The 18172-nt window shown below is 45.9% G+C and overlaps 1 protein-coding gene across 3 annotated transcripts in view; it reads right to left on the reverse strand.

Annotated features, from left to right (window-relative positions):
* Positions 1–1138: 1138 nt before the first annotated feature.
* Positions 1139–18172, reverse strand: part of LOC103463201 (phosphatidylinositol 3-kinase regulatory subunit gamma) — a 76543-nt gene continuing 59509 nt past the window's right edge. The window contains exons 1-9 of one of the 3 annotated variants that reach the window (XM_008406425.2): positions 13006–14369; positions 10242–10353; positions 8319–8417; positions 8049–8229; positions 6388–6513; positions 5981–6300; positions 5477–5551; positions 5241–5402; positions 1139–4542 (exon numbers count right to left, since the gene is read on the reverse strand). In XM_008406425.2, coding sequence (XP_008404647.1) covers positions 4344–4542; positions 5241–5402; positions 5477–5551; positions 5981–6300; positions 6388–6513; positions 8049–8229; positions 8319–8417; positions 10242–10353; positions 13006–13036 — 1305 coding nt within the window. In that variant the 5' untranslated portion in view covers positions 13037–14369 and the 3' untranslated portion in view covers positions 1139–4343. Of the gene's footprint in view, positions 4543–5240; positions 5403–5476; positions 5552–5980; positions 6301–6387; positions 6514–8048; positions 8230–8318; positions 8418–10241; positions 10354–13005; positions 14370–14491; positions 14950–18172 lie in introns of those variants that run through there. The other 2 variants (XM_008406424.2, XM_017304306.1) reach the window with 2 other exon arrangements.

Consider the following 18172-nt stretch of genomic DNA (forward strand, 5'->3'; position numbering starts at 1 on the left):
TGACTCTGTGTCCGTCTACCCTGTAAAGTTTATGGTCCTGGTTGGCCGGAGCGTTAGTGGAAACGAGCAGCGCTAACATGCAGGTTCAGCCCAGTGAGGAGATTTAGCTTCTCCTCGGAGTCACGCATCAGCTGATTTTATATTATTTCATTATTTTCCGGTAACACTTTTCATCAAATCATATCAAATGCGTTGTCTAGTTAAAGTTAATCCGCATGGAGATCTGAGAAACTCGTCCAACCAGAACAGTTTCTGTGACAATTAAAAACTCAACAGACATGAAATGAAAGAGCTGCTAAAGCTGCATTAGCAGCATTGAATTAAACCTCCTGTTTGTTGCTCAGTGCAGCAGATTACAGGGCCGGTCCAAGGCTGCATGAGGCCTGGGGCAGAATCTGACTTATGGGCCCCTTTTGTTGCCAAAACATCAGCAGCTCTAACAGCTTCTGTGTTGGATTTAGTGAAATATGGGAGAAGGGAGAAGTTTAACTGGCCAACCTAAAAAGCAGGAAGTTACAGTCACAGTTTACTAATTTGTATTTGTAAATTCAAAGATTAAACTCACAGCATCAGATTGTTGCTATGGTAACAAAACAATCTAACGATAAATATTGTTTGAAGTTTTACAAAGTAAACTTGCCAGGTCCTAAAGAATTTAATAACATTTAGCAGCATTGATAATCTTGATAAACTGTTACATTTATGTATCTGTGGTCTGTTTTACAATATTAGCCTTTATGGGGCCCCTGAAGCTTAGTTGTTTTTAAGATAATTGTGGGTTTAAATAACATTTCACTGGAGATGTTTTACCGTAACAAATGATGACACAGCAATACTTTTACATTTCCTGTCAACTTAACATCTTTTAATTCAAAAACACGGTGGAGGCCTCGACCACCGGGCTCAGCAAGTTTTCTGGGGGAAACCCTGTGTGTGTATCTATATATATATATCTATGTATATCATGCAGGAGACCAACGGTCCTTACATGAAAAACTGTTATTAAATATTTCTGAGCAGATTGATGCCCAGAATCTGAAGTTTTCTAATAGAAACAATTTCTAAAGGATTTTTCTATGAATGAACTTTTCATCAGTTCCTGGACTAGATAACATAAAACACACCAACAGTTTTTGCATTTCATCAAAATATTGTCTTTATTCTGCAACAGAAGCCAAGATGGCGGCGCGGCGCTGCTGCCCGTTTTAACCAAGTCAGAATTTACAACCAACAAACGTCTGCAACCGAAACGAGAAACCAAAGTGAGACTGGAGCGAAAACGGGAGAAAACGCCGATCAGGAATGAAAAACAGTTCAGATTTTTAACCCTCCACTTTCTCTGCGGTTAAATTTGCTCATAATTCAGATCAGAAAACACCAAAAACAGACAAATAACAGTTGTTTTCCAAAGACATCTTTTAAACATTTTCTTTATTTTACACATAAAACAGTCAAGTACCAAAGATGCATGCTGGATCAGTACAGGGGGAACGGGACGGGCGTCATGTACACTGTAAAACCTTTTTCTTCTCTTAAAATGTGACATTTCTGACCAGAAGCTGGTAAAATGCGACGCGACTCCCAGTGAGAATCAAACTGGTTCAAACCGTCGCTGTAACAGTCCTGTGATGGCGGAACGCGTCGGCGGCCGGATCCGACCCGGCGGCCGCCTCGGTTCCCCGACACGTTCCGGACAAAAGTCAAGTTTTCCAAAAACTGGAAACTTCAACCAAACAGTCGGTGAAAAGTAAACTTGGTTAAACTGATTGTTTTGGTTTGATGCACAAACTTCCTGTTTGCTTTCAGCGCCATGAGGGGAAAGTCATGGCGCTGTGGGCGGAGCCTCGTGCACGAAGCCCCTCCTCCCGACGGAGGAACGTTGGGAAATCATCCGGCAGAAACTGCTAGTTCAACTGGATCTGAACTAAATTTACTTCAGTTCCAGCTGAAAAAGTTTCAACTGAATTTACAGAAAATTGTTAAATAGACGATTTGTTTATAAACTTTAACGTTTATTTTGAATTTATTGGAGCCGATTGATGGAGTATTTATTAGGACCAGGTTAAAAATATACGAAAATTAAGTTGATGCCAGAATAAAAAGAATTAATTTGTAATATTATGAGAAATTATACTAAGAAAAAGTCGTAGTAATGCGACAAACTTGAAATAAGTTTGAATGGCGTAACGTCGTCATATTCTGAAGTTAAACTGAGTAAAATTATAACATGTGGCAAACATGAAATAAGAAAGTTTGAGAATCGTAGAAGAATAAATGGTGAAAATTAAGTTGTATAATAAAGTCATAATAATGTGCAAGTCAGTCAAACTACTTAGACGTCAGAATGAGTTAACGTGTAACAACGTGAATAAAGTCGTAATACTTTGCGACATTTTAATTTTTTCTGTAATTCGCTGTAATATTTCAGCTAATAACTTAAATTACAGGGCAGGTTCTAAAAAATAAAACGTCAAAAACTAAAGAATCTAACATTAAATGTTCAGACTCAGATTGTTTCCATCAGCAGTTTTTTCATGAGTTTTGATGAAACCTTCATCAGATTCTGGACGTTTTCCTGCAGGATGATTTTCCAGACGGATCCGCTGATCGTTTTCTGACATCCAGACATTTTTGTCTCGATCCACAAACTGAACGCTTTTTTTTCCTTTACATCTGGAATGTAAACAAACCAGGATTTTACAGATTCTTCCAAAAAATTTTTCCAAGTGGCAAAAGCAAATAAATCCTCTGACAAACTAAAATCTTTGGTTTTAATGTTCCAGGGATGAGAATCGAGCTTCCAGCTGTTCATATAAACTAAATATAGATCTATATCTATAGATCAGACATCACAGGGAGATGTGTGCAGCTTAAAACTTTAATAAACTCTCAGAAACACATTCAGCACTTCAAGTAGTTCCCATGGAGACGGTGAAGAGGTCAGAGGTCACAACAAACTGACCGGATGAGAACCGGACACAAAAACAAAAAACCCTGATTCGCTTCGTTTTCCCGCTGCTGGCTTGAAAACACCTGAGGGGGCGACGACCCGACCCGACCCGGTCCGGTCCGACCCGGTAGCACCTGCAGAGGTCAGTCAGTGTGTGGAGGGTAAACGGATCAGAACCCGTCTCTGTACATTCAAACGGGTTCAGAGAACCGGAGTGGAGGGAAACGGTGCAGCAGAACCGGGTCGGTACTTTGTGCTGCTGGAGTTCTGTCCGGTCCGGTCCGGTCCAGTCTGCAGTTCTGTCAGCTTCACTCAGCATGAAATAAATAAACGCTCACAGTTCAGCTCCTTTGCTGTGGTTCTGAAGGGTGGGGCGGCCCGACCCGGTTCTGACCCGCCTGCCGGGTCCAAACGGGAACAGTTTCACCACTAATGGCTTTCAGCGTCAGACGGGTTCACACACACACACACACACACCTGTGGGTTTTTGTGGACTCGCTGCAGATGGGGGAGGAGCCAGCAGACCCGGTCATCAGCCAATCAGAGAGCCAGAAGCTCCACAGGAAGGAGGCGCCGACCAATCAGCTCAAACGGCCCATTTAAAGTTTACAATGCTAAATTAGTTGTAATTTTTTTAGGAGAAAACTTCCTGCTCTTTGTTGCAGTTTTTAACTTCACCACTAGATGTCAGTGAAGGACAGAAACGATGCTGGAAATGAAATCAGGAGCAAAATTTCCAGCTCTGCCTGTTAAAGTCTTTGGTTCTGATTGTTTTGTTAAATCTACATTTTTCCTTCATGTTGGATCAAAATGTTTGTTTCTGGATCCAGATCCAGAACCAGAACCGTTTCAGCTGCTGCCGTTTAAATTACCTGTTTCATCTGAAATCAGGTGGATTAAGACTGTAAATGTAAGAGTTGGCTTCCAGCTGCTGCTCAGAACCGGAGCCAGAGCCGGAACCGGACCCAGAGCCAGAACCGGGCCCAGAGCCGGAACCGGGCCCAGAGCCGGAACCGGGCCCAGAGCCGGAACCGGACCCAGAGCCGGAACCAGACCCAGACCCAGAGCCGGGCCCAGAGCAACAAGCTGTAGAACTTTCTGAATGGTTTCATTTCAGAGCGGATGAATAAATTTCGCTGCAGGCGTTTCTGATCAGGCTTTAGAACGGACGCCTAAAGCCTCCTGTGGATCTGCTGAGGCCCAGGCCGGAGGCCCCGCCCCCAACATGGCGGCCCGGCAGGCCGAATGTTTCCAGACGCAGTCGATGGGGTCGGCGTTGAACCTGAAACGTTTCTTCTCTTCACATTCACTTCCTGTGCAAATCAAGCAGTCTAGATGTAGAGCGCCGCCCGGGAACTTCTAGTAGAAATAGATCTAGTCCGGCCCCCTGGGTTCACCTGCAGAGGGGCGGCGCGGGGGCGTGGACGGGGTGGGCGAGGCGCACGTTGAGCGCGTCGTTGTGCTGCACCAGCGAGGTGAGGCGGTAGTGGAGGACCAGCTCCTTCAGGCTGCCGTACAGGAAGTACGGCTCGGCGAAGCCGAAGCCGCGCGGCGTGCTGTAGATGACGCAGTGCTTCACCGCGCCCGACGCCCTGCAGGGACGACACGGGGTAAACTACCAAACTACACACAGGAGCAAATTGGTCGGGTTCTGGAGGATCTGGGGCAAACTCTGCACTAGTAAGGTCTAAACTTTGACTAGGCCATCGCAGCTCCTTGGTTTTTCCGAAACAAGTTGAATAATTTGGATTCCTTGGTTACTGAAGAAGCTCAGGCAGATCATCCATCTGCTCTGGGACAGAAGGTTGCTAGGCAACACTGCCACGTGTTCATTCTGTTTAGATGTTAAAGCGCTAAAAATTTTAACGCAATTAAAAACTTTTTATTTTATTTTGCGTTTCCCATCTGAAGGTTCCAGTGTTGGTGTTTCCGGTACGCCCATAAATCTGACGCACGGCTACATCTGCTAGCAGCAGTGAAGCTGCTTCTAAACGATCCAATCAGACAACAAGACTGTTGTCGTGTTCAAGTTTTGCTAAAAGAAGTTAGCTTATCAGCAAAGCTATGCTAACCTAAAATAGCATCTCAATGCTAATCACGTAGCAGCTAATGCTAATGTCCTGAAACTCTTTGCTCCAATCTGATGGATGAAGAACAGACAGATACGACCCTCGGCCCCACTACGGTAACCATGGTAACCACGGTAGTTTAGGTAAGCTAGCTCCCTCTCTGCTCCAGACCAGACCCTCCCTGATTGGTTCGTGGCGCCCTGGGTGTGTGGCGTACTCACACCACAGAGCAGGCGTAGCAGCCCTTCTTGCTGCTCTCCCGGATCAGGAAGGCTCCGTCCGGCTTCCCGCCCAGCAGCTCCTCCGCCTGCGTCCGGCTCACGTCTCCTACGAACCAGCTCTTCTCGTCGTAGTGAGGCAGGCTCTCCTCTTCCTCGCCGCCTCTGCAGCCACAGAAACTCACAGTGAGAACGCCGCACCGCAAACATGGCCGCTTCCAGCCGAGGTGGACACTCACTGATCGGCGGCGTCGTTCTGTAGGCCGAGCCAGTCGTTGATTCGTTTCTGCCGGACTCCCTTATGGCTCAGCCAGCTGGAGGAGAAGAAGGAGAAGAAGAACGTAAGTAAATGTTATTTTGCACAAAATGAAACTGACGTCACGAACTGGTAGCCAGAAGTTTGTGGACTGTTGTGTTGATACAACCGAGTATCTTTGAATAATTAGAGATGATATCGAACATAAAGGCCATCATGTCATGTGATTCTCCAGAATCCAAAGGAGGCGAGAGGACATGGCTGGAAATGCTGGTCAGAAGTGGAGCAGAAACCTGAACGCCGTCAGGATTTCAGTTTTCTGAATCTATTTTGTCCCCACTGTGGGGCATCACTGCCACCAACAAAATGCTTGTAAATGTCCAAGGAGGGTGCTGGTTTGTTAGGTTTCTAAACTTTGCTGACTTCCTCCTACAGTCAAAGCTCAGCTTTCCAGACAGGAAGCTGCGCTGCGCCTGCTGCTACTTACACCAGGTGCTGGTCGCGGATCTTGCGCAGCTGGATGAGGTCGGGCTTCAGGCTGTTCATCTTCTTGTCCGTCTCGCGGTTCTCCGTGGCCTGAGTCTTCAGGTCCTGCTCCAAACGCACCTTGCTGTCGTGGATCTCCCCCAGGCGGGACTTGAGCTTCTCGAAGTTGACCAGGATGCTCTCCGTGTCCTTGTCGCCGCTGCAGCGGCTGCAGCGCTCCACGCAGCCCTGGCTGCAGCGCTCCTGCGTCTGGCACTGCTCCTCGAAGATCTTGATGGTCTCGTTGAAGGCCTCGATGGCCGTGCGCTTCATCTGGATGTCCTGGGAGGTCAGGAGGAGGAGGAGCAGGTTGGGGGCAGCAGAACAAGGTGAAGCGATGTCATGCTGGTTGGAAACCAGGACGTTTACCTGGGAGGTCTTGGTGAATTCCTCGTACAGCCGGTCGTACTCTTTGCTCTTCTCCTGGTACTGGCTGTGGTATTCCTGCAGCTTTTTCCCCACAGCGTCAATGTTGTCGTCCTTCACCAGCTGGTCCTGGTGAGGACAAGAGACGGGTGGAAGATGGAGGGACAAGTTTAAGGTCAAACATTTACTTCAAGGTTCACAGAGAAACACAAAGCTGGAAACCAGGCGGCACAGAACCAAACCAGATCTGTTAAGACGCTCAGTGAGCCGAATCTAGCTGCAGCCCCTGGTAGGCAGGGTGGGAAACCCCTGGCCTTCACTGCCCTGCTGTAGCTACAAGAGACAGAAAATACAGAACAACCGAAAAGGTTGTTCTGTATTTTCTGGAGGAGACAAGGGGACCATTGCATCCAAAATCAGTCCTGTATCGCTGATGTGTCCACTTTGTCCTGCCGTTGCTCCTCCTGTGTCCTCAGCAGGTTCAGACTGGCACCACTTCCTGTCACCACTTCCTGTCACCACCTTTCTGCCGCCAGCAGAACTTTAAACAAGTTCACTGGACTTGTTTAAAGTTCAGCATTTCCAAAAGACCAAGATATAAAACCGGACCGGTCTCAGGTACTGTGCAGCCCAGTATTGTTCCCATCTGTGTGTATTTTGCCCCAGAACCGAGTCAGACAGTGTGTGGCTCCCATTAAACGCTCCAGTGTCTCCAACATGGCTGAACTCTGAACTCACTGGTAAATCTGGGTGTTATAAATATTCCTCAGTGTTTCCTCCAGATTCTGGAAGAGGATGTTGTAGTTTCTATGCTGCTCCATCCTTTTTACCCTTATTGCTCTCAATCAGCATTTTGACCATTTTGGGTCCATTTTATGTTTCATCTCTTTGTTATAAAGTCCCTTAATATCTAAAATGATTTGAGCTCTTGGACTGAACTCCTGCTGGAGTTCCTGGAAAGTCTCCATCTTTAAACCTTGTCCTAGCCAGTGTTTAAACTGTGGCTCTTGAATAAAGTATTTATTGTAACTGGATCAGACATGTTTGGGTTATATATATTTAACCATTTGCCCAGTGACGGTTTACGTCTCTTCTCGGCTGCCTCTATATCTCCAGTGATACTCTAATTATCTTCTGTCTCTTAATATTTCACATTTTATTCTGGGTTTTCGGCCGGTCCGTAGATGTAACCTGGTTCCGTGTTTTAAACTGTCTGGGTTTCTATAGGCGACGCCAGGAAGCTGAAGTCTGGAGTCAGAACATCTGATGGTCCTAATAAAGTCGGCGTTGCATGTTGGAGCTCCACTTTAAATGATGGAGCATAACTGAATGAATCAGAGACGTGATCCAAACGTCTGACTGGTCGACCAGACGAGGCGGGGAGTTTTCAGAAAATAGAAAATTACATCCATGTTTGCATTTTCAATTTACTGGAAGAGTTCAGCAATGACTAAATAAAGAAAAACAGGGTATGAAACATTGAATGCGATAAAAACACGTTATTTGGATAAAGTAGGAAACTAATAAAACAAAAAGGTTGAAATTAAACTAAAATTAAATGGTGAAAATCTGGATCTTCAATCTGCTGCAGTTTGGACAAAACCAGGAGAAATTCATCTGAAACCTCCTCTGAGCTGCAGTCCGTTACCCAGCATGCACCTCACCTGCTGGAGGCGGGACACCGGGTAGGTGAGGCGAACGTCCAGCTTGGTGTTGTACTGGGCCAGTGACTGGTGCCGGTAATGGCCGACGAGCTCCACCACCGAGCCGAAGGTCAGCGGCTCCGAGAAGCCGAACTTCCCGTCTCGGTGGTAGATCTTGATCAGCTTGTTGTTGCCTCCCTTCCTGAACAGAACCAGAGCCAGAGCAGAGGGTGAGCCGGGTCTGAACCAGAACCAGAACCCGACCGGCAGGTCTGGGCGCCGCCGGCGTACCTCAGGGTCAGGGTGTAGTCCCCCTGCACCTTGGTGGAGGCGTCCCGCACCAGGAAGGTCCCGTCTGGCGTGTCCCTCAGCTTCTCGTTCACCTCCTCCCTGTAACCATGGCAACAGGCCGATCAGACAGACAGAACCGAGCAGAACCACAGGAAGCTAACGCAGCGGCTCACACACGCCCCCTGGTGGCCGAACCTCCAGCTGGATCCGTCCAGGAAGATATTAGCAGCTCCAACTTAAACTGAACACATTTTCTTTCTCTTCATGACGTTTCCTCAGTTATTCAACTTTTTAATGCATCCAATAATTAATTTTTTACTCTAGTTTATTTCTGATGATTTTTTATGTTTATCTGAAATAAAATTATTTTAATTTAAAATCCAAATAATTTAACGTGTTTACAAGTGAAATCAGGTTAAAACTAGGATTGTTTCACTGTTTTAAACTGAATTAACTGTTAATCAGAAAAACTTTATTATTTAAAATTTACTAAAGTTCTGAATTAAATATTCATCCCAGATTTAACCACTTATTTCAAATAATTAATTATGGACAGAATCAGTTGGGCTTCATTAATCAACTCCAACATGTTGAATATTATTAGCCATGAATTTCTGGATGCCTGTTGTGATTATTATGGGATGTTCTGACATCAGCAGACATGATGAATCTACTGCCGGGATCTCCGAGGTGTACGGAGCGCCGAGAGGGACAAAATTAAACAAATACACAAATGTGCCAGTAAATGTCTCATACATAATATACAGTAACAGGGTTTCTCCCAGTGCATTATAAGCCTGGCTGCCCACCAGGCTCTACTAGCGCCCCCACCAGGCTGAGCGCTGCTTGTTTATGTTTTTAGGGACATAATTAAAGAAAAAGAAATGATTATTTTTTTTGTATTTAATCCGGATTGAAAGCATCTTAGTTGCTCTGAGCGTTTCACTGGCAGTGCAAACTTATTCCTAAATTAGAAGTTTATAGTTTATGCATTTAAAGCCAGGAGAGCAGGCCGATCACACAGCTGCCTCGCGCTGCGGCTTGATCTCTACAGTTTACCTCAGCGTGGATCGCGCTCGCCTCCTTTCACTGAAACTGGACACAGGTTGACGGGTTGTTATTTACATCAACCTCCTGTGAGGAATCATGTTTCTTTCCAGAACTCTGCATTGAGGTAAGAGTCTAAACCCACTGTGTTAGCTCTGGTTGTGCAGCTCTAAGTGAACCGCAGGAATAACTTGTAGTCGCCTTCAGAGGAGCGATGAGGATGATTTATCTTTGTGAACAAAGAATTACGCAGCGTTTCCATCTCAACTCGCTGCCCAGCGTGTGGCGCTGTCTTATTATAACTGATTGTTTTTATGTTGGCCAGTTAAGCTCCTCCTCCTCCCAGATTAAATCCAACACAGAAGCTGTTAGAGGTGCTGATGGGGCCCCTCAGTCAGATTCTGCCCCAGGCCCCATCAGCCTTGGACCGGCCCTGCAGGATGAGTTAAACCTGCTGCACTGAGCAGAGATGAGCAACAAACAGGAGATTTAATGAAATGATGCTAATGTAGCTTTAGCAGCTCTGACATTTCATGTCTGTTGAGTTTTTAATAAGAATCACAGAAACTGTTTTGGTTGCTGAAGTTTATGGGACGAGTTTTTCTGATCTTCATGGGTCTTAATTCTGACAAAGCATTTGATGCTTTGTGTAATGGGAAAAATAATTATTTTGCGCTGTGATTGGTTCGCTCTCTGGCTTTAAAAACAACAACTAAAAACTTATCTTTTCCATGTTATAAGTGGAGGCCTGATGCTGAAATCGCCATAGCAACCATTAGTAGCAGCAGATTAAAGAAGATAATATTGTTTCCGTGGTTCAAAGAGCTGAGAGAAACCAGAACATTGTTCCAGATGCGAGTGCTGCGGCGGATCTACCTGGAAATGTCTCCCCAGTACCACTCTGCTTCCTGCAGCGAGTCGCCATCGTCACCTCTGACCCCGGAAGAAGGCGGCGGCGGCTGGGGTCTAACTGGCTTCGGAGGAAGAGCTGAGAGAGAGAGAGAGAGAGAGAGAGAGAGAGAGGGCGAGCGATGAGACAGCTGGGAGCAAATCAGCAACTTCATCACAATATCTTACATTGATTTGCTTTGATGACAGTACAGCGTTACCCCAGATGATTCTGATTCCATCTGCCTTCAATATGGTGCAATAATCAATATATCAACTTATAGAAACAACTCAAATGATCTGATAAATAAATGCTTGTAGCTCTGCTCCACCTTGAGATTGACTGAATTTATCTCGTTTAGAGCTTTTACTTTCCAACTAAAAGTTCTTGAAATTAAAAATTTTAACAATTTTAAATGTAATATTCAGTATTTGGATTTTTAGTATCTGAAAAACAAATAATCTATTCATTTGTTTTAGTCTTGAGAAAATAAGTTAAATAAAGAAGGAAATAAACAGATTTTTCCTAATGAATAGTAAAGAGATCATCCGTCGTGTTTAATTTTAAATCAGGTTTAACTGATCAGAAACTAAAACTTTTGTCACTTTTTAGACATCAGAGCAGAATTTAAACTTTTGAACCTTCTCTGGAGTTCAAAGTTCAAACCTGGTTTTATCTTCTGCTTTGCCCTGAAGACGATGCGGATCAATTTTTCTGTGATTAATAATCGATATTGTTGCATCTCGGAGCAACATGGCCGCAGCGCTGCAGACGAGTTCAGCAACTAAACAAAATTCACAAGTTTTTCCTCAGAGCAGCTAGAAAACATCAGGTCAATAAAGTCACACAGTAACTGCTTCCTGTCGGTTTCCATCTGCTGGTTTGGCCTGTCGTAATAATCAATAAATCAGTTCATCCATAATAAATTAAAACACTCAATAACTTCTATTTGCATGATTATTGTTTTTTCTTTCTACCAAAAACTGGATGATAAGAGTTTCAGTCTGCTGCTCTGGCCTTATTTTGTTTACAGAAATTTCATGATTTATTTTATTTCTTGTTTCTGGTTTGTTTGTTTATTTTGGATATTTAAAATGTTTTCTGAATAAGAATATGATCATTATTATCATTATTATTATGCCAGAAGCATCAAATAACTGTAAAATGGTCTGAAAACACCAATATTATGGTTTATGTCAGGCCTGGGCTGGAGCCAACCAACCAGGCGTGATGTCATCAGACGTTGGCGCTACAGGAAGTAGAGGTTGCTAAGTAACACGGACCAGAGATCCAGAGGTTTGGTTCCTCTGGTAAGGCACCGACCAGCAGCAGCTTTTCCTCCAGAAAAGCCAAACGTCTCATAAAGCCGCTGACGGAAACGACCCGGTTTGTTGCCTAGCAACAGCCTGTTGAGTAACTGGCGCCGCAGCAGTTTCAGGTTTTACCTCCGTGCCTCGTGGGTAAACTATCTGAATAACAGATTCCTAAAATGATTTTGGCTGCAGCTGCACTGGTTTGGCAGAGAGCAGGTGACCTCACTGGGTGGAGCTTTAATACATAATCAAATATTAATATTTCCTTTTCCTGCTCAGGTTCCTCCAGTTTCTTTGTCTGCAGCCAACAGAAAATCTGACGAGTTAAAAAAAACTGAAGAATGAAAATGTTTCAGGAAAATCAGCAGCTTGTAAACTTCAGAGGAAAAGAAACCTGGAGTGAATGAATGAATGAGTGAATGAATGAATGAATGAATGAGGTGAAGCTCGTTGACTGGAGGATCCGTCCTGCTGCCAACCTCTGATTGGCTGCAGCTGCTGGAACATTTTGTCTCTTCCACAAACAATAGTTCAGAGTCACAAAGTGAGACGGAGCCGCCGCTGCAGCACCTGCTGCATCACCTGCTGCATCACCTGCTGCAGCACCTGCTGCATCATGAGCCGCCGCTGCAGCAGGTGAAACCAGGAAGCTGCAGCTCAACTTAACATTAACGGGTTTAGAAAGTTTTCTGCAGTCAGGAACACGTGGCGCGCACACACACACACACACACACACACACACACCGAGACACACACACACACACACACACACACACACACACACCGAGACACACACACACACACACACACACACACACAGATATAAACACACACAGTAGTTATAGTTGAATAAAGTGCAAATCTCTAAACTCAAACTGATCTGAGGTTTGATCAGGTCCAGAACCAGAACCAGGTCATCCTGCATCCGGACCAGAACCACCCAAACAAAGAACCACTGAGGAGCTGGAACTCCTTTCAAACCGGACCAGACCGAGCCAAGGGAACAAAGGGACCGACAGGCGGCAGACAAAGGAGCACAACACACACCAAGACACACACACCGAGACACACACCGAGAGACACACTGAGACACACACACACTGAGACACACACACACTGAGACACACACACACACTGAGACACACACTGAGACAGCTTCCACTAAAAAGAGTCGGACCCAGCAGAACAGCTGATCAGAACCAGTTCAGTTCAGGCTGCAGCTGGTCAGACTAACGGGTCAGAGCAATCAGAACCTTGCTGGTTCTGCAGCAGCTGGAGGAACTGGACCCGGTTCTGCTGGACCTGGTTCTGCTGGACTGAAGCTTCAGACTGTCCTGAACCCAGAAACACACAAAGTTCTGGAAGTTCTGAAAGAATCGGGATCACGTGACTCTGGACCAGAACCAGAGCCACTGGAGGATGAAGGTCCGAGTCCTACCGTCCTGCACGGTGCCGTCCATCAGCTGCATGTTGCCAAGCAACCGGCCCTCAGCTGCTCCTCCTCCTCCTCGACGCTCTGTCGGACTGAGGAACGGACCGGGCCGGGCCGCTCCTAAACCCAAAGCCTCAGCCAATCAGGACGCAGCCTGGCAGGAGGGGGCGGGGCTCTGAGGAGGAAGAAAGGAGGAGGAGGAGCTGGACGAGACCCAACAGGTGGGAGCAGAACCGGACCGGTCCGAGCTGTGGAGGGGAACCGGTCCGGACCTGGAGCAGAACCGGACCTGGAGCAGAACCGGACCTGGAGCAGAACCCGTCTACTGACTGGGTTTGTTGTGATATTTGCAGCTGCTGGAGGTTCTGATCAGCTGATTGAAGGAATGCAGCAGAAATGCTTCAGCTCCTCTAACCGGGCCTCAGAGGTCCAAACAGACCTGAGCAGCATCACGTCCTCCTCCGACCCAATCGCAGAGGTTCTGTCTGAAAACCATCAAACCAACCAGAACCAGAGAAGATGAGGAGCAACAAAACGCTGCAGAACCTCAGTCGAGTCGTTTTCCTGCAGCATCAGGATGATCATCAACCTGCAGCTCAAAGGTCCAGGAGCCCGACCCGGTTCTCCCCGGACCTCCGACACAGCGATCCGGTGACAGATCGAGGATTTCATACTCCGTCTGAATCCCCATCCCCCCTGAACGCAGCGCTGAGCTCAGAAAGATCCAGAAATAAAGACCCAAAGCTGCTGATTCACAGGAAACGCTGAACCATTTCACCTCCAATCAAACATCACAGATTACTGCATAAAGTCCTGCTGGCAGCTAATAACAGACGGTTTGGGTCAGAAACCAGAATCTGGTTTTAACAAAGAGCAGCAGATCTGCTGCTGTCATTTATGTAATGTGTCTGAACAGACAAAGATCAGGCAGAGGAAACATCCACAGGCACAAACTGTAAACAAACTCAGTATTTATGGTCTGGAAACCATAAATATAAAGCTTTTCACATCTAATAAGAATAAAAATGAGGATTGTAAAGCTTCTTGGGCCTCTACCAGCTTAATTCAGGTAAAAATGACAACATTCTTCCACTAAACATGTTTTTTTTTCCCACTGGTGAAACCTGCAGGCTACTGGGGAAAGTTCAGGTAAAAGTTTACCTCAGATGTTCAATAATCCAGTCTTTAGACAAACCTGGGCTGGTTTATAGATTATCCAATAAATGTGGGGTTTAGGGCAGCTAACATAGTTTACATCGTTTTTTTAATAAAAGCTCTGACATAATGGTCAGTTTATATAAATTCACTCCAAGTTTCTTAATCTGAAATAAAGCAGTTAAAACGTGGAATATTCCTTTAAAAATCAGGTTCTACTTCCAGCATTAATGGAGTCCGGCGGGACGAAGCTGCTCAAACCTTCCGCTGATTCCAGGGGGAACCAAAGCGAACACAACACCACCCGCGTCTCGTCCCTCCCGGTTCCCCCGCCTACCTGGAGGCTGATCCATCTCCAGGTAGAAGATGAGCTCGGTGGAATAGGGCATCATCACGTCCCGCCAGTCTCCGTCCTGTCCGGCTCTCTCTGCCGTCCACACCGTGTTGTACATCGCTTTCAACAGGACGGGTGAAAACGGCCGAAAACAACAAACCGACGTGTATAATTATAATAAAATCTGTTTAAAGCATAAGTTAGTCTATCTGTAAACCTGCAAGTCGTCAGTCTGAATCCCCGCTTCAGAGTAAAATAAATAGATAAAAAGCGAAAAGCGAGCTCCGGCTGTTTTCTCACACATGCTAGCAGCTCGGGGCTCTTCATGGAGGCCCGCTACGCCAGAACAAAAGTCCGCTCCATTAAAGCACAAACTGAAATCGGGCCGTTAGCTCCAAGTCTATCAACGGTCTCCTTTCCGTCTCCTCCACACAAACCTCCGTCCTACCGCCTCCATTTTTAGACGAGTAGTGAGCAATGGAGGCTGGCCTGGCGGAGGCAGACTCCGGCCGGACCGTACCACTCCACCGAGCAACACGACGGGGTATTTTAAACAGAGAATCTTGCTGAAAAAAGATTGCAGCCAATAAATTCTATTATTTTAAGGCTTTACAAGGAATGAGAACTGAAGTTGTGTTTTTATTTGTTCATAAAATTGAGGTCTTAGTTGCAGAAGTGTTTTTAAAATCTATCTATCACCCCTAGTTTACAAATCAGAGTGGGAAACCCCGTATCCTCCCGCCTCCTGACGTACCAGCCACAGCGCGCATGCTCAGAGCTTCAGCCGTTAACCTCCAGTTCTCCTAAGAAATATACCTATTGGTGGATCGTGATGAATCAGTTTAACTGGTTTTCCAGAGAGAAATTAAAACACATCTGGTGTTAGACTCCACAGTTTGGAAATAACCTATTAATTTACAGAGAGAAAGTTTATTCCCAAGAGGAAAACATCTCAGAGCCAATCTTAGGTTAATATCCCAGCAGATTCAGCCCAAGTGCAGAGGATGAAATTAAAAAATGACCAGAACCCCTAAAGAGCTCCTGGACTCCTAGGATGGAGACTCCTAGACTCCATCGGCCTCAGTTAGCAGGTTAGCAGCAGCTAATCTACAGCAGAATGGCAACAAGTCGCATCAAAACAGAGAAGGAACATGCTAATGCTAGGCTAACACAGCTGCTGTTTGGATGTGGAGTGGTGGGGTTGGGATGTGATGTGTTCACTGACTCTGACTGCTTTCATCACTTCGACATAATCATTTTCAGCCATTGTTTACGTCCAGATTTACCGTCTGACGTTTTCTGCTGCAGAACTATGATGCATGTCTCCCGTCCATGATGGATCAAATGTAACCTGGTCCAGATGCTTGGAAAATGATTGGATGTGATTTAGTTCCACATATAGAAGTGGCACCAATCTGATTTATTTTGGGGTGAAAACATCGAAATCGGGCCGTTCAGGCCGCCATGACAGCCGGTTGATGGCAGCCTGAACTGACTCAAACTAAATGAAACCATTTAGTTTGAGTCGTATTTCTTGCTGGACGTAGCCAGAGTTTGTTGATCTGAAACATTTTGGTATGACGAAACTAAACAAAGTCCATGAGGGGGTGATTTTAATACATGTATGAAGAATTGGACCTCGATCATTAAATAACCTGGAATGCCTTCAAGGACACAAACGTAACAAATCCTGATGCGTCCATCCCCAGGTCAGATCAGCAGGTTTACCACATGCATGGCGCTGCTCCATCGCTACATTTCCATGTGAATCAGAATACAGACATGAAAGGAAGCATATCAGGTTAAAATGAAATATCTGTGTGCTTCACAAATGGCTAAAAACATTAAAGAGAGAAATTAAAGGATATTTTCCTGAAAAATGATCAAATTTTGCAGAAAAATCCAAACCAACATCTACTTCTTTCATCTGTTAGGACAGAACTGGACCCAGCTGGGGCAGAACAACAGACCCAGACGCCCCCACATGGTAATCTGCAGCTGATGGCACAATATCAATAAAATATCAGCCGGCATCAGTAATTACAGCTGCTCAGAGCGTCTGTGGCGTCCCACTGCTGGTCCGTCCGTCAGAGGAAGAGGAGGAGGAGGAAGAGTGAGTGTGTTTAAAGCTGCTGTGTTGCGTTTTCCCCCTGATGGCTCGTGCCGGACCCTGAAGTGTGTCAACCGGGTTTAATTGCTGCTGCCGCTGTGTGCGGCGCAGACGGAGCCCAACAATGACACAGGAACTGACTCTGGGCTTCGTCACACAAAGAGGAGCGGGGGAATAAATCTGCCCCGTCTGCGGCCGTTTAACTGCCCCGACAACAGCAGACCGCCCCGCTCTAATTACCCCCCAGACACCTGGGTTGGTGCATTCTGAATGAGATGCAAACACAGCAGGAAATGCATGACCCAGCCTACGGAACTGGATTGGGGCCATAAATTCTTTAATCTTCAGAGATCAAGAGCATTAGCTTCTGCTAAACACCATGTTGGTGTGGAGCTTTAGCATCAGATTTAGCTGCATATCATCTTGGGGTGGCACCTCAGCTTAAGGTTTCACTAAATATCATGTCAGAACATTTTTTAGCATTAGCTTCTGCTATGCATGTTGACATAGCATTTAGCATTATTGTCTGCTAAATCCCATGTTGGAGTGGTGCTTTGGCGTTAGCAAAACTAATCTTTATGGTTAGCACTTTAGGTTTAGCGTAGCTAACTTTTTAGCTAGCAGTGCTCACCACTGTTAGCTGACAGTTGTTCTCGAGTCGGCCTGACTCCAGTTCCTGATCCTCACAAGAAGCTGCAGGATTCAGACGAGACAAAGAGGAGCAGCTCGTCTGGTCAGCACGGTGGTGGCAGTGTTATGGTTTGGCCTTCAGTGATGGCGGAGCTGCTGATGATGGTCAACGTAAGGTTCCTGGATGGAAGCAGGACTTTGGGAAACCCAAAGAATGTTCTACTATTCCTGTTTTCATTCCCTAACCGAGAACATGGTGTCTGCTGGTGTTCAGAGTTTTTAGTGTTGATGCATTTAATGACCATAAAAAACAGATTTTTCATTCTTGGGCCTCCTGATGGAAGGAAAACTGACCTTCAACAGATTGAAGCTGTTCTGGTGAAGGGTGATTGAAAATGTCTCTTCTTGGAGCGACTGCTCTTAACTCTCAAAGTGTCGCCTCAAAAACAAGCGAGGGGTCAGATGTCCGCCAGCAGGTCCTGAAGAAACACTGAAGATAATTGGTTCCAGGTTTACGCATCAATAATTCAACACGTTTTGCATTTTTAAGCACAACCAAGTGATGAAGATTTCTCACCAGTGACAGAAATTAATATGCAGATGACTGAGAGCTGAGATCCTGCTAAAGCTGCACCTGTTAGCCTGTTAGCCTATCAGCTCGCTCCACTGCACCTTTTAGCCTATCAGCTCGCTAAGCTGCACCTTTTAGCCTATCAGCTCGCTAAGCTGCACCCGTTAGCCTATCAGCTCGCTCCGCCCCACTGCACCCGTTAGCCTATCAGCTCGCTCCGCCCCACTGCACCTGTTAGCCTATCAGCTCGCTCCACTGCACCTTTTAGCCTATCAGCTCGCTAAGCTGCACCTGTTAGCCTATCAGCTCGCTCCGCTGCACCTGTTAGCCTATCAGCTCGCTCCGCTGCACCTGTTAGCCTATCAGCTCGCTA

The sequence above is a fragment of the Poecilia reticulata genome, linkage group LG4 (assembly GCF_000633615.1).
Source record: "Poecilia reticulata strain Guanapo linkage group LG4, Guppy_female_1.0+MT, whole genome shotgun sequence".
NCBI lineage: Eukaryota > Metazoa > Chordata > Actinopteri > Cyprinodontiformes > Poeciliidae > Poecilia > Poecilia reticulata.